General features: G+C 46.2%; 1 protein-coding gene and 2 long non-coding RNA genes across 3 annotated transcripts in view; 1 reads left to right on the top strand and 2 right to left on the bottom strand.

The window, feature by feature from the left end:
• Positions 1 to 3,215, top strand: part of LOC127919344 (intermembrane lipid transfer protein VPS13B-like) — a 20,425-nt gene extending 17,210 nt beyond the window's left edge. The window contains exon 5 of the mRNA XM_052502869.1: positions 2,585 to 3,215. Within this exon, the coding sequence (XP_052358829.1) occupies positions 2,585 to 2,988 (404 nt within the window). The 3' untranslated portion in view covers positions 2,989 to 3,215. The remainder of the gene's footprint in view (positions 1 to 2,584) is intronic.
• A 2,503-nt stretch (positions 3,216 to 5,718) lies between these two features.
• LOC127919346 (uncharacterized) lies at positions 5,719 to 6,428 on the bottom strand. The gene is made up of 2 exons (XR_008102644.1): positions 6,254 to 6,428; positions 5,719 to 5,863 (listed from the first exon to the last, which is right to left on the bottom strand). It is a non-coding gene; the product is annotated as an uncharacterized LOC127919346 (long non-coding RNA).
• A 6,321-nt stretch (positions 6,429 to 12,749) lies between these two features.
• On the bottom strand, positions 12,750 to 14,191 carry LOC127919345 (uncharacterized). Its single transcript, XR_008102643.1, has 3 exons — positions 14,127 to 14,191; positions 14,009 to 14,067; positions 12,750 to 12,972 (listed from the first exon to the last, which is right to left on the bottom strand). It is a non-coding gene; the product is annotated as an uncharacterized LOC127919345 (long non-coding RNA).
• Positions 14,192 to 14,505: the final 314 nt, after the last annotated feature.

Below are 14,505 nucleotides of genomic sequence, written 5' to 3'. Positions count from 1 at the left end.
CACTGACAGTCCTCGGCTGGGTTAATGAACCACTGACAGTCCTCTGGTTAAAGAACCACTGACAGTCCTCTGGTTAAAGAACCACTGACAGTCCTCTGGTTAAAGAACCACTGACAGTCCTCGGCTGGGTTAATGAACCACTGACAGTCCTCTGGTTAAAGAACCACTGACAGTCCTCTGGTTAAAGAACCACTGACAGTCCTCGGCTGGGTTAAAAACCACTAACAGTCCTCTGGTTAAAGAACCACTGACAGTCCTCTGGTTAATGAACCACTGACAGTCCTCTGGTTAATGAACCACTGACAGTCCTCTGGTTAATGAACCACTGACAGTCCTCTGGTTAATGAACCACTAACAGTCCTCTGGTTAATGAACCACTAACAGTCCTCTGGTTAAAGAACCACTGACAGTCCTCTGGTTAAAGAACCACTGACAGTCCTCGGCTGGGTTAAAGAACCACTGACAGTCCTCTGGTTAAAGAACCACTGACAGTCCTCTGGTTAAAGAACCACTGACAGTCCTCGGCTGGGTTAAAGAACCACTGACAGTCCTCTGGTTAAAGAACCACTAACAGTCCTCTGGTTAAAGAACCACTGACAGTCCTCGGCTGGGTTAAAGAACCACTGACAGTCCTCTGGTTAAAGAACCACTAACAGTCCTCGGCTGGGTTAAAGAACCACTAACAGTCCTCTGGTTAAAGAACCACTAACAGTCCTCTGGTTAAAGAACCACTGACAGTCCTCTGATTAAAGAACCACTGACAGTCCTCTGGTTAAAGAACCACTGACAGTCCTCGGCTGGGTTAAAGAACCACTGACAGTCCTCTGGTTAAAGAACCACTAACAGTCCTCGGCTGGGTTAAAAGCACCGCTTTGTGTTTGATTGAAAGGCAGGGTGTTCCTAATCAAAACACTTGCGTGAGAAGTGAAGGAACGTCACTCCTGAACAAGGCCTTCTTTTGATGTCCCAACGAACATGACGGAAGGACCACCATCTTTCTTTCATTAATCCAGATTTCCGTGCGCTGCCTTTTCCCCCTCTCTCAGCACACGAGGAGCTTAAAGAAGCTACCTTTGAAGGCTACAATTTAAACGTGTTAGTAAGTAGGGGGTAAGAGTTGGCTGGACTTCCAGATGATTCTATAGGAGCTGTGTAAAGAGTCAGAGAGGTGGTATCTTCTGGCTGGACTTCCAGATGATTCTATAGGAGCTGTGTAAAGAGTCAGAGAGGTGGTATCTTCTGGCTGGACTTCCAGATGATTCTATAGGAGCTGTGTGTAAAGAGTCAGAGAGGTGGTATCTTCTGGCTGGACTTCCAGATGATTCTATAGGAGCTGTGTAAAGAGTCAGAGAGGTGGTATCTTCTGGCTGGACTTCCAGATGATTCTATAGGAGCTGTGTGTAAAGAGTCAGAGAGGTGGTATCTTCTGGCTGGACTTCCAGATGATTCTATAGGAGCTGTGTGTAAAGAGTCAGAGAGGTGGTATCTTCTGGCTGGACTTCCAGATGATTCTATAGGAGCTGTGTGTAAAGAGTCAGAGAGGTGGTATCTTCTGGCTGGACTCGGTTGATGGTACCATTGAGCTGGCCTGGCCCGGTTTGTTGTGCCATTGAGCTGGCCTGGCCCGGTTGGTGGTACCATTGAGCTGGGCTGGCTCAGTTGGTGGTACCATTGAGCTGGCCTGGCTCAGTTGGTGGTACCATTGAGCTGGCCTGGCTCAGTTGGTGGTACCATTGAGCTGGCCTGGCTCAGTTGGTGGTACCATTGAGCTGGGCTGGCACGGTTGGTGGTACCATTGAGCTGGCCTGGCTCAGTTGGTGGTACCATTGAGCTGGCCTGGCTCAGTTGGTGGTACCATTGAGCTGGGCTGGCCCGGTTGGTGGTACCATTGAGCTGGCCTGGCTCAGTTGGTGGTACCATTGAGCTGGGCTGGCCCGGTTGATGATACCATTGATCTGGCCCGGCCCAGTTGGTGGTACCATTGAGCTGGGCTGGCCCGGTTGGTGGTACCATTGAGCTGGGCTGGCCCGGTTGGTGGTACCATTGAGCTGGCCTGGCTCAGTTGGTGGTACCATTGAGCTGGCCTGGCTCAGTTGGTGGTACCATTGAGCTGGGCTGGCCCGGTTGATGATACCATTGATCTGGCCCGGCCCAGTTGGTGGTACCATTGAGCTGGGCTGGCCCGGTTGGTGGTGCCATTGAGCTGGGCTGGCCCATTTAGTAGTGCCATTGAGCTGGGCTGGCCCGGTTGGTGGTGCCATTGAGCTGCCCGGTTGGTGGTACCATTGAGCTGGGCTGGCCCGATTGGTAACTCTGTCTTGTGTTAATATTTAGTATTACGGTAACTCTGTCTTCTGTTAATATTTAGTATTACGGTAACTCTGTCTTCTGTTAATATTTAGTTTTATGGTAACTGTCTCCTGTCTCCTATTAATATTTAGAATTACGGTAACTCTGTCTTCTGTTAATATTTCGTTTTACGGTAACTGTCTCCTGTCTCTCTTCTGTTAATATTTAGTATTACGGTAACTCTCTCTCCTGTTAATATTTCGTTTTACGGTAACCCTGTCTTCTGTTCGTCCAGCGGAGCTGAACGTGGAGCTGTCCCGGCCCCTGAAGGTGAACCCTACGCTGGTGAAACTGGAGCAGACCAAAGCCTACCTGAGGAGGGTCCTACCTCATCACTACTGGGAGGCTCCCAAACCCCCCTCCACCCCTCATTCCTCCCCCAGTAGGACCTCGTCCTCCTCTCCCCCTCGTCCCGACCCCTCCCACCTCAGCTCCCTAAGATCCCTGGCACCCTTCCACAAGGTGTCCCTCCGCACCGCCCAGATCGTGGTTGTCATGGAGACCGAGTCGCACCCTGCCCGGCCCAGCCTGTCCTGGTCGGTGTCGGCTATGAAGGGTACCATAAACATGAAGACTGGGCCCAAGCCAGACGGTAAGAGCCTTAAACATTTATCTGCCCTGTTGACTTTTTACAGTTGAAAAATGCAGCTCCCCCTTTCTCTTCTCCTCCCTCACACTTCATCCCTCTCTCTTCTCCTCCTTCACACTTCATCCCTCTCTCTTCTCCTCCCTCGCACTTCATCCCTCTCTCTTCTCCTCCCTCGCACTTCACCCTCTCTCTTCTCCTCCCTCGCACTTCATCCCTCTCTCTTCTCCTCCCTCACACTTCATCCCTCTCTCTTCTCCTCCCTCGCACTTCACCCCTCTCTCATCACCCCACTCACACTTCATCCCTCTCTCATCACCCCACTCACACTTCACCCCTCTCTCTTCTCCTCCCTCACTTCATCCCTCTCTCTTCTCCTCCCTATTTCATCCCTCTCTCTTCTCCTCCTGTTAATATTTCTAGTTTTAGCCCTCTCTCTTCTCCTCCCTCACACTTCATCCCTCTCTCATCACCCCACTCACACTTCATCCCTCTCTCATCACCCCACTCACACTTCACCCCTCTCTCATCACCCCACTCACACTTCATCCCTCTCTCATCACCCCACTCACACTTCACCCCTCTCTCTTCTCCTCCCTCACACTTCATCCCTCTCTCTTCTCCTCCCTCGCACTTCATCCCTCTCTCTTCTCCTCCCTCGCACTTCAGCCCTCTCTCTTCTCCTCCCTCACACTTCATCCCTCTCTCATCACCCTACTCACACTTCACCCCTCTCTCATCACCCCACTCACACTTCACCCCTCTCTCATCACCCCACTCGCACTTCATCCCTCTCTCTTCTCCTCCCTCGCACTTCATCCCTCTCTCTACTCCTCCCTCGCACTTCATCGCTCTCTAATCACCCCACTCACACTTCATCCCTCTCTCTACTCCTCCCTCGCACTTCATCCCTCTCTCATCACCCCTCTCACACTTCACCCCTCTCTCATCACCCCACTCGCACTTCATCCCTCTCTCTTCTCCTCCCTCTCTTCTCTCCCCCTCTCTCTTTCTCTCCCTCTCTTCTCTCCCCCTCTTTCTTTCTCTCCCTCTCTTCTCTCCCCCCTTGGTTAGGAGAGATATCACACCTTAGTGACATTAACCAGCTGGTTAGGAGAGATATCACACCTTAGTGAAGGGAACATTAACCAGCTGGTTAGGAGAGATATCACACCTTAGTGACATTAACCAGCTGGTTAGGAGAGATATCACACCTTAGTGAAGGGAACATTAACCAGCTGGTTAGGAGAGATATCACACCTTAGTGACATTAACCAGCTGGTTAGGAGAGATATCACACCTTAGTGAAGGGAACATTAACCAGCTGGTTAGGAGAGATATCACACCTTAGTGACATTAACCAGCTGGTTAGGAGAGATATCACACCTTAGTGAAGGGAACATTAACCAGCTGGTTAGGAGAGATATCACACCTTAGTGACATTAACCAGCTGGTTAGGAGAGATATCACACCTTAGTGTCATTAACCAGCTGGTTAGGAGAGATATCACACCTTAGTGACATTAACCAGCTGGTTAGGAGAGATATCACACCTTAGTGGAGGGAACATTAACCAGCTGGTTAGGAGAGATATCACACCTTAGTGACATTAACCAGCTGGTTAGGAGAGATATCACACCTTAGTGAAGGGAACATTAACCAGCTGGTTAGGAGAGATATCACACCTTAGTGGAGGGAACATTAACCAGCTGGTTAGGAGAGATATCACACCTTAGTGACATTAACCAGCTGGTTAGGAGAGATATCACACCTTAGTGAAGGGAACATTAACCAGCTGGTTAGGAGAGATATCACACCTTAGTGACATTAACCAGCTGGTTAGGAGAGATATCACACGTTAGTGAAATTAACCAGCTGGTTAGGAGAGATATCACACCTTAGTGGAGGGAACATTAACCAGCTGGTTAGGAGAGATATCACACCTTACTGACATTAACCAGCTGGTTAGGAGAGATATCACACCTTAGTGAAGGGAACATTAACCAGCTGGTTAGGAGAGATATCACACCTTAGTGACATTAACCAGCTGGTTAGGAGAGATATCACACCTTAGTGAAGGGAACATTAACCAGCTGGTTAGGAGAGATATCACACCTTAGTGACATTAACCAGCTGGTTAGGAGAGATATCACACCTTAGTGAAGGGAACATTAACCAGCTGGTTAGGAGAGATATCACACCTTAGTGACATTAACCAGCTGGTTAGGAGAGATATCACACCTTAGTGACATTAACCAGCTGGTTAGGAGAGATATCACACCTTAGTGAAGGGAACATTAACCAGCTGGTTAGGAGAGATATCACACCTTAGTGACATTAACCAGCTGGTTAGGAGAGATATCACACCTTGGTAACATTAACCAGCTGGTTAGGAGAGATATCACAACTTAGTGAAGGGAACATTAACCAGCTGGTTAGGAGAGATATCACACCTTAGTGACATTAACCAGCTGGTTAGGAGAGATATCACACCTTAGTGACATTAACCAGCTGGTTAGGAGAGATATCACACCTTAGTGAAGGGAACATTAACCAGCTGGTTAGGAGAGATATCACACCTTAGTGACATTAACCAGCTGGTTAGGAGAGATATCACACCTTAGTGAAGGGAACATTAACCAGCTGGTTAGGAGAGATATCACACCTTAGTGACATTAACCAGCTGGTTGGGAGAGATATCACACCTTAGTGAAGGAACATTAACCAGCTGGTTAGGAGAGATATCACACCTTAGTGACAGCGAACATTAACCAGCTGGTTAGGAGAGATATCACACCTTAGTGACATTAACCAGCTGGTTAGGAGAGATATCACACCTTAGTGAAGGGAACATTAACCAGCTGGTTAGGAGAGATATCACACCTTAGTGAAGGGAACATTAACCAGCTGGTTAGGAGAGATATCACACCTTAGTGACAGCGAACATTAACCAGCTGGTTAGGAGAGATATCACACCTTAGTGAAGGGAACATTAACCAGCTGGTTAGGAGAGATATCACACCTTAGTGACATTAACCAGCTGGTTAGGAGAGATATCACACCTTAGTGAAGGAACATTAACCAGCTGGTTGGGAGAGATATCACACCTTAGTGACATTGACCAGCTGGTTAGGAGAGATATCACACCTTAGTGAAGGGAACATTAACCAGCTGGTTAGGAGAGATATCACACCTTAGTGACATTAACCAGCTGGTTAGGAGAGATATCACACCTTAGTGACATTAACCAGCTGGTTAGGAGAGATATCACACCTTAGTGAAGGGAACATTAACCAGCTGGTTAGGAGAGATATCACACCTTAGTGACATTAACCAGCTGGTTAGGAGAGATATCACACCTTAGTGAAGGGAACATTAACCAGCTGGTTAGGAGAGATATCACACCTTAGTGACATTAACCAGCTGGTTAGGAGAGATATCACACCTTAGTGAAGGGAACATTAACCAGCTGGTTAGGAGAGATATCACACCTTAGTGACATTAACCAGCTGGTTAGGAGAGATATCACACTTAGTGACATTAACCAGCTGGTTGGGAGAGATATCACACCTTAGTGAAGGGAACATTAACCAGCTGGTTGGGAGAGATATCACACCTTAGTGACATTAACCAGCTGGTTAGGAGAGATATCACACCTTAGTGAAGGGAACATTAACCAGCTGGTTAGGAGAGATATCACACCTTAGTGACATTGACCAGCTGGTTAGGGAGATATCACACCTTAGTGACATTAACCAGCTGGTTAGGAGAGATATCACACCTTAGTGACATTAACCAGCTGGTTAGGAGAGATATCACACCTTAGTGAAGGGAACATTAACCAGCTGGTTAGGAGAGATATCACACCTTAGTGACATTAACCAGCTGGTTAGGAGAGATATCACCTTAGTGAAGGGAACATTAACCAGCTGGTTAGGAGAGATATCACACCTTAGTGACATTAACCAGCTGGTTAGGAGAGATATCACACCTTAGTGAAGGGAACATTAACCAGCTGGTTAGGAGAGATATCACACCTTAGTGACATTAACCAGCTGGTTAGGAGAGATATCACACCTTAGTGAAGGGAACATTAACCAGCTGGTTAGGAGATATCACACCTTAGTGACATTAACCAGCTGGTTAGGAGAGATATCACACCTTGAGTGACATTAACCAGCTGGTTAGGAGAGATATCACACCTTAGTGAAGGGAACATTAACCAGCTGGTTAGGAGATATCACACCTTAGTACATTAACCAGCTGGTTGGGAGATATCACACCTTAGTGAAGGGAACATTAACCAGCTGGTTGGGAGAGATATCACACCTTAGTGACATTAACCAGCTGGTTGGGACATTAACCAGCTGGTTAGGAGAGATATCACACCTTAGTGAAGGAACATTAACCAGCTGGTTGGGAGATATCACACCTTAGTGAACATTAACCAGCTGGTTAGGAGAGATATCACACCTTAGTGAAGGAACATTAACCAGCTGGTTAGGAGAGATATCACACCTTAGTGACATTAACCAGCTGGTTAGGAGAGATATCACACCTTAGTGAAGGGAACATTAACCAGCTGGTTAGGAGAGATATCACCTTAGTGACATTGCTGGTTAGGAGATATCACACCTTAGTGCATTAACCAGCTGGTTAGGAGAGATATCACACCTTAGTGACATTAACCAGCTGGTTAGGAGAGATATCACACCTTAGTGAAGGGAACATTAACCAGCTGGTTAGGAGAGATATCACACCTTAGTGACATTAACCAGCTGGTTAGGAGAGATATCACACCTTAGTGAAGGGAACATTAACCAGCTGGTTAGGAGAGATATCACACCTTAGTGACATTAACCAGCTGGTTAGGAGAGATATCACACCTTAGTGAAGGGAACATTAACCAGCTGGTTAGGAGAGATATCACACCTTAGTGACATTAACCAGCTGGTTAGGAGAGATATCACACCTTAGTGAAGGGAACATTAACCAGCTGGTTAGGAGAGATATCACACCTTAGTGACATTAACCAGCTGGTTAGGAGAGATATCACACCTTAGTGACATTAACCAGCTGGTTAGGAGAGATATCACACCTTAGTGAAGGGAACATTAACCAGCTGGTTGGAAGATATCACACCTTAGTGACATTAACCAGCTGGTTAGGAGAGATATCACACCTTAGTGAAGGGAACATTAACCAGCTGGTTAGGAGAGATATCACACCTTAGTGACATTAACCAGCTGGTTAGGAGAGATATCACACCTTAGTGAAGGGAACATTAACCAGCTGGTTAGGAGAAGATATCACACCTTAGTGACATTAACCAGCTGGTTAGGAGAGATATCACACCTTAGTGACATTAACCAGCTGGTTAGGAGATATCACACCTTAGTGACATTAACCAGCTGGTTGGAGAGATATCACACCTTAGTGACATTAACCAGCTGGTTTAGGAGAGATATCACACCTTAGTGACATTAACCAGCTGGTTAGGAGAGATATCACACCTTAGTGAAGGGAACATTAACCAGCTGGTTAGGAGAGATATCACACCTTAGTGACATTAACCAGCTGGTTAGGAGAGATATCACACCTTAGTGACATTAACCAGCTGGTTAGGAGAGATATCACACCTTAGTGACATTAACCAGCTGGTTAGGAGATATCACACCTTAGTGACATTAACCAGCTGGTTAGGAGAGATATCACACCTTAGTGACATTAACCAGCTGGTTAGGAGAGATATCACACCTTAGTGAAGGGAACATTAACCAGCTGGTTAGGAGAGATATCACACCTTAGTGACATTAACCAGCTGGTTAGGAGAGATATCACACCTTAGTGACATTAACCAGCTGGTTAGGAGAGATATCACACCTTAGTGACATTAACCAGCTGGTTAGGAGAGATATCACACCTTAGTGAGGAACATTAACCAGCTGGTTAGGAGAGATATCACACCTTACTGACATTAACCAGCTGGTTAGGAGAGATATCACACCTTAGTGACATTAACCAGCTGGTTAGGAGAGATATCACACCTTAGTGAAGGGAACATTAACCAGCTGGTTAGGAGAGATATCACACCTTAGTGACATTAACCAGCTGGTTAGGAGAGATATCACACCTTAGTGAAGGAACATTAACCAGCTGGTTAGGAGAGATATCACACCTTAGTGACATTAACCAGCTGGTTAGGAGAGATATCACACCTTAGTGACATTAACCAGCTGGTTAGGAGAGATATCACACCTTAGTGACATTAACCAGCTGGTTGGAGAGATATCACACCTTAGTGACATTAACCAGCTGGTTAGGAGAGATATCACACCTTAGTGAAGGGAACATTAACCAGCTGGTTAGGAGATATCACACCTTAGTGACATTAACCAGCTGGTTCACACCTTAGTGAGACCAGCTGGTTATATCACACCTTAGTGAAGGGAACATTAACCAGCTGGTTAGGAGAGATATCACACCTTAGTGACATTAACCAGCTGGTTGGAGAGATATCACACCTTAGTGAAGGGAACATTAACCAGCTGGTTAGGAGAGATATCACACCTTAGTGACATTAACCAGCTGGTTAGGAGAGATATCACACCTTAGTGAAGGGAACATTAACCAGCTGGTTAGGAGAGATATCACACCTTAGTGACATTAACCAGCTGGTTAGGAGAGATATCACACCTTAGTGACATTAACCAGCTGGTTAGGAGAGATATCACACCTTAGTGAAGGGAACATTAACCAGCTGGTTAGGAGAGATATCACACCTTAGTGACATTAACCAGCTGGTTAGGAGAGATATCACACCTTAGTGACATTAACCAGCTGGTTAGGAGAGATATCACACCTTAGTGACATTAACCAGCTGGTTAGGAGAGATATCACACCTTAGTGGAGGAACACATTAACCAGCTGGTTAGGAGAGATATCACACCTTAGTGAAGGACATTAACCAGCTGGTTAGGAGAGATATCACACCTTAGTGACATTAACCAGCTGGTTAGGAGAGATATCACACCTTAACCCAGCTGGTTAGGAGAGATATCACACCTTAGTGACATTAACCAGCTGGTTAGGAGAGATATCACACCTTAGTGAAGGGAACATTAACCAGCTGGTTGGGAAAATATCACACCTTAGTGACATTAACCAGCTGGTTGGAGAGATATCACACCTTAGTGAAGGGAACATTAACCAGCTGGTTAGGAGAGATATCACACCTTAGTGACATTAACCAGCTGGTTAGGAGAGATATCACACCTTAGTGAAGGGAACATTAACCAGCTGGTTAGGAGAGATATCACACCTTAGTGACATTAACCAGCTGGTTAGGAGATATCACACCTTAGTGAAGGGGACATTAACCAGCTGGTTAGGAGAGATATCACACCTTAGTGACATTAACCAGCTGGTTAGGAGAGATATCACACCTTAGTGAAGGGGAACATTAACCAGCTGGTTAGGAGAGATATCACACCTTAGTGACATTAACCAGCTGGTTAGGAGATATCACACCTTAGTGAAGGGAACATTAACCAGCTAGTTAGGAGAGATATCACCTTAGTGTAACCAGCTGGTTAGGAGAGATATCACACCTTAGTGGAGGGAACATTAACCAGCTGGTTAGGAGAGATATCACACCTTAGTGAAGGGAACATTAACCAGCTGGTTAGGAGAGATATCACACCTTAGTGACATTAACCAGCTGGTTAGGAGAGATATCACACCTTAGTGACATTAACCAGCTGGTTAGGAGAGATATCACACCTTAGTGAAGGGAACATTAACCAGCTGGTTAGGAGAGATATCACACCTTAGTGACATTAACCAGCTGGTTAGGAGAGATATCACACCTTAGTGAAGGGAACATTAACCAGCTGGTTAGGAGAGATATCACACCTTAGTGAAGGGAACATTAACCAGCTGGTTAGGAGAGATCACACCTTAGTGACATTAACCAGCTGGTTAGGAGAGATATCACACCTTAGTGACATTAACCAGCTGGTTGGGAGAGATATCACCTTAGTGAAGGGAACATTAACCAGCTGGTTAGGAGAGATATCACACCTTAGTGACATTAACCAGCTGGTTAGGAGAGATATCACACCTTAGTGACATTAACCAGCTGGTTAGGAGAGATATCACCTTAGTGAAGGAACATTAACCAGCTGGTTGGGAGAGATATCACACCTTAGTGACATTAACCAGCTGGTTAGGAGAGATATCACACCTTAGTGAAGGGAACATTAACCAGCTGGTTGGGAGATATCACACCTTAGTGACATTAACCAGCTGGTTGGAGAGATATCACACCTTAGTGACATTAACCAGCTGGTTAGGAGGAACATTAACCAGCTGGTTGGGAGAGATATCACCTTAGTGAAGGGAACATTAACCAGCTGGTTAGGAGAGATATCACACCTTAGTGACATTAACCAGCTGGTTAGGAGAGATATCACACCTTAGTGAAGGGAACATTAACCAGCTGGTTAGGAGAGATATCACCTTAGTGACATTAACCAGCTGGTTAGGAGAGATATCACCTTAGTGACATTAACCAGCTGGTTAGGAGATATCACACCTTAGTGAAGGGAACATTAACCAGCTGGTTAGGAGATATCACACCTTACTGACATTAACCAGCTGGTTAGGAGAGATATCACACTTAGTGAAGGAACATTAACCAGCTGGTTAGGAGAGATATCACACCTTAGTGACATTAACCAGCTGGTTAGGAGAGATATCACACCTTAGTGACATTAACCAGCTGGTTAGGAGAGATATCACACCTTACTGACATTAACCAGCTGGTTAGGAGATATCACACCTTAGTGACATTAACCAGCTGGTTAGGAGAGATATCACACCTTAGTGAAGGGACATTAACCAGCTGGTTAGGAGAGATATCACACCTTAGTGACATTAACCAGCTGGTTAGGAGAGATATCACACCTTAGTGACATTAACCAGCTGGTTAGGACACACCTTAGTGACATTGACCAGCTGGTTAGGAGAGATATCACACCTTAGTGAAGGGAACATTAACCAGCTGGTTAGGAGAGATATCACACCTTAGTGACATTAACCAGCTGGTTAGGAGAGATATCACACCTTAGTGAAGGGAACATTAACCAGCTGGTTAGGAGAGATATCACACCTTAGTGACATTAACCAGCTGGTTAGGAGAGATATCACACCTTAGTGAAGGGAACATTAACCAGCTGGTTAGGAGAGATATCACACCTTAGTGACATTAACCAGCTGGTTAGGAGAGATATCACACCTTAGTGACATTAACCAGCTGGTTAGGAGAGATATCACACCTTAGTGAAGGGAACATTAACCAGCTGGTTAGGAGATATCACACCTTAGTGACATTAACCAGCTGGTTAGGAGAGATATCACACCTTAGTGAAGGGAACATTAACCAGCTGGTTAGGAGGGACATTAACCAGCTGGTTAGGAGGGAACATTAACCAGCTGGTTAGGAGGGAACATTAACCAGCTGGTTAGGAGGGAACATTAACCAGCTGGTTAGGAGGGAACATTAACCAGCTGGTTAGGAGGGAACATTAACCAGCTGGTTAGGAGAGATATCACACCTTAGTGAAGGGAACATTAACCAGCTGGTTAGGAGAGATATCACACCTTAGTGACATTAACCAGCTGGTTAGGAGAGATATCACACCTTAGTGACATTAACCAGCTGGTTAGGAAGATATCACACCTTAGTGACATTAACCAGCTGGTTAGGAGAGATATCACACCTTAGTGAAGGGAACATTAACCAGCTGGTTAGGAGAGATATCACACCTTAGTGACATTAACCAGCTGGTTAGGAGAGATATCACACCTTAGTGAAGGGAACATTAACCAGCTGGTTAGGAGAGATATCACACCTTAGTGAAGGGAACATTAACCAGCTGGTTAGGAGAGATATCACACCTTACTGACATTAACCAGCTGGTTAGGAGAGATATCACACCTTAGTGAAGGGAACACAGTCTGCCTGTCTCCTAGTACCTTGCTGAGGGCCCTTAAAGATATCATCAAGCCTGTCTGTCTGTCTCCTAGTACCTTGCTGAGGGCCCTTAAAGATCTCATCAAGCCTGTCTGTCTGTCTCCTAGTACCTTGCTGAGGGCCCTTAAAGATCTCATCAAGCCTGTCTGTCTGTCTCCTAGTACCTTGCTGAGGGCCCCGCTTAAAAAGATCTCATCAAGCCTGTCTGTCTGTCTCCTAGTACCTTGCTGAGGGCCCTTAAAGATATCATCAAGCCTGTCTGTCTGTCTCCTAGTACCTTGCTGAGGGCCCTTAAAGATCTCATCAAGCCTGTCTGTCTGTCTCCTAGTACCTTGCTGAGGGCCCTTAAAGATCTCATCAAGCCTGTCTGTCTGTCTCCTAGTACCTTGCTGAGGGCCCTTAAAGATCTCATCAAGCCTGTCTGTCTGTCTCCTAGTACCTTGCTGAGGGCCCTTAAAGATCTCATCAAGCCTGTCTGTCTGTCTCCTAGTACCTTGCTGAGGGCCCTTAAAGATCTCATCAAGCCTGTCTGTCTGTCTCCTAGTACCTTGGTGAGGGCCCTTAAAGATCTCATCAAGCCTGTCTGTCTGTCTCCTAGTACCTTGCTGAGGGCCCTTAAAGATCTCATCAAGCCTGTCTGTCTGTCTCCTAGTACCTTGCTGAGGGCCCTTAAAGATCTCATCAAGCCTGTCTGTCTGACTCCTAGTACCTTGCTGAGGGCCCTGACCTTAAAGATCTCATCAAGCCTGTCTGTCTGACTCCTAGTACCGTGCTGAGGGCCCTTAAAGATCTCATCAAGCCTGTCTGTCTGACTCCTAGTACCTTGGTGAGGGCCCTTAAAGATCTCATCAAGCCTGTCTGTCTGTCTCCTAGTACCTTGCTGAGGGCCCTTAAAGATCTCATCAAGCCTGTCTGTCTGACTCCTAGTACCTTGCTGAGGGCCCTTAAAGATCTCATCAAGCCTGTCTGTCTGTCTCCTAGTACCTTGGTGAGGGCCCTTAAAGATCTCATCAAGCCTGTCTGTCTGTCTCCTAGTACCTTGCTGAGGGCCCTGACCTTAAAGATCTCATCAAGCCTGTCTGTCTGTCTCCTAGTACCTTGCTGAGGGCCCTGACCTTAAAGATCTCATCAAGCCTGTCTGTCTGACTCCTAGTACCTTGCTGAGGGCCCTTAAAGATCTCATCAAGCCTGTCTGTCTGTCTCCTAGTACCTTGCTGAGGGCCCTGACCTTAAAGATCTCATCAAGCCTGTCTGTCTGTCTCCTAGTACCTTGCCGAGGGCCCTTAAAGATCTCATCCAGCCTGTCTGCCTGTCTCCTAGTACCTTGCTGTCTGTGGCTATAATCCTTCTCAACATATTTCTCTGTCTGACAGCGATACTACCAAACCACCAAACAACACAAGAGGTTAAAATACTCCCAATGAAAGATTTGTAGAGTCCAAGCCCCTGTCATGTGACCTGGGTGAGGCGTAGCTGGGAAGTTAATGGTCTCTGTGGTTTTGTTTCGCCACAACAAAAGTCCTCCTGAATAGAAC

The sequence above is a fragment of the Oncorhynchus keta genome, unplaced genomic scaffold (assembly GCF_023373465.1).
Source record: "Oncorhynchus keta strain PuntledgeMale-10-30-2019 unplaced genomic scaffold, Oket_V2 Un_contig_16422_pilon_pilon, whole genome shotgun sequence".
NCBI classification, from domain to species: Eukaryota; Metazoa; Chordata; class Actinopteri; order Salmoniformes; family Salmonidae; genus Oncorhynchus; species Oncorhynchus keta.
This window is presented reverse-complemented; position numbering and strand designations above follow the sequence as displayed.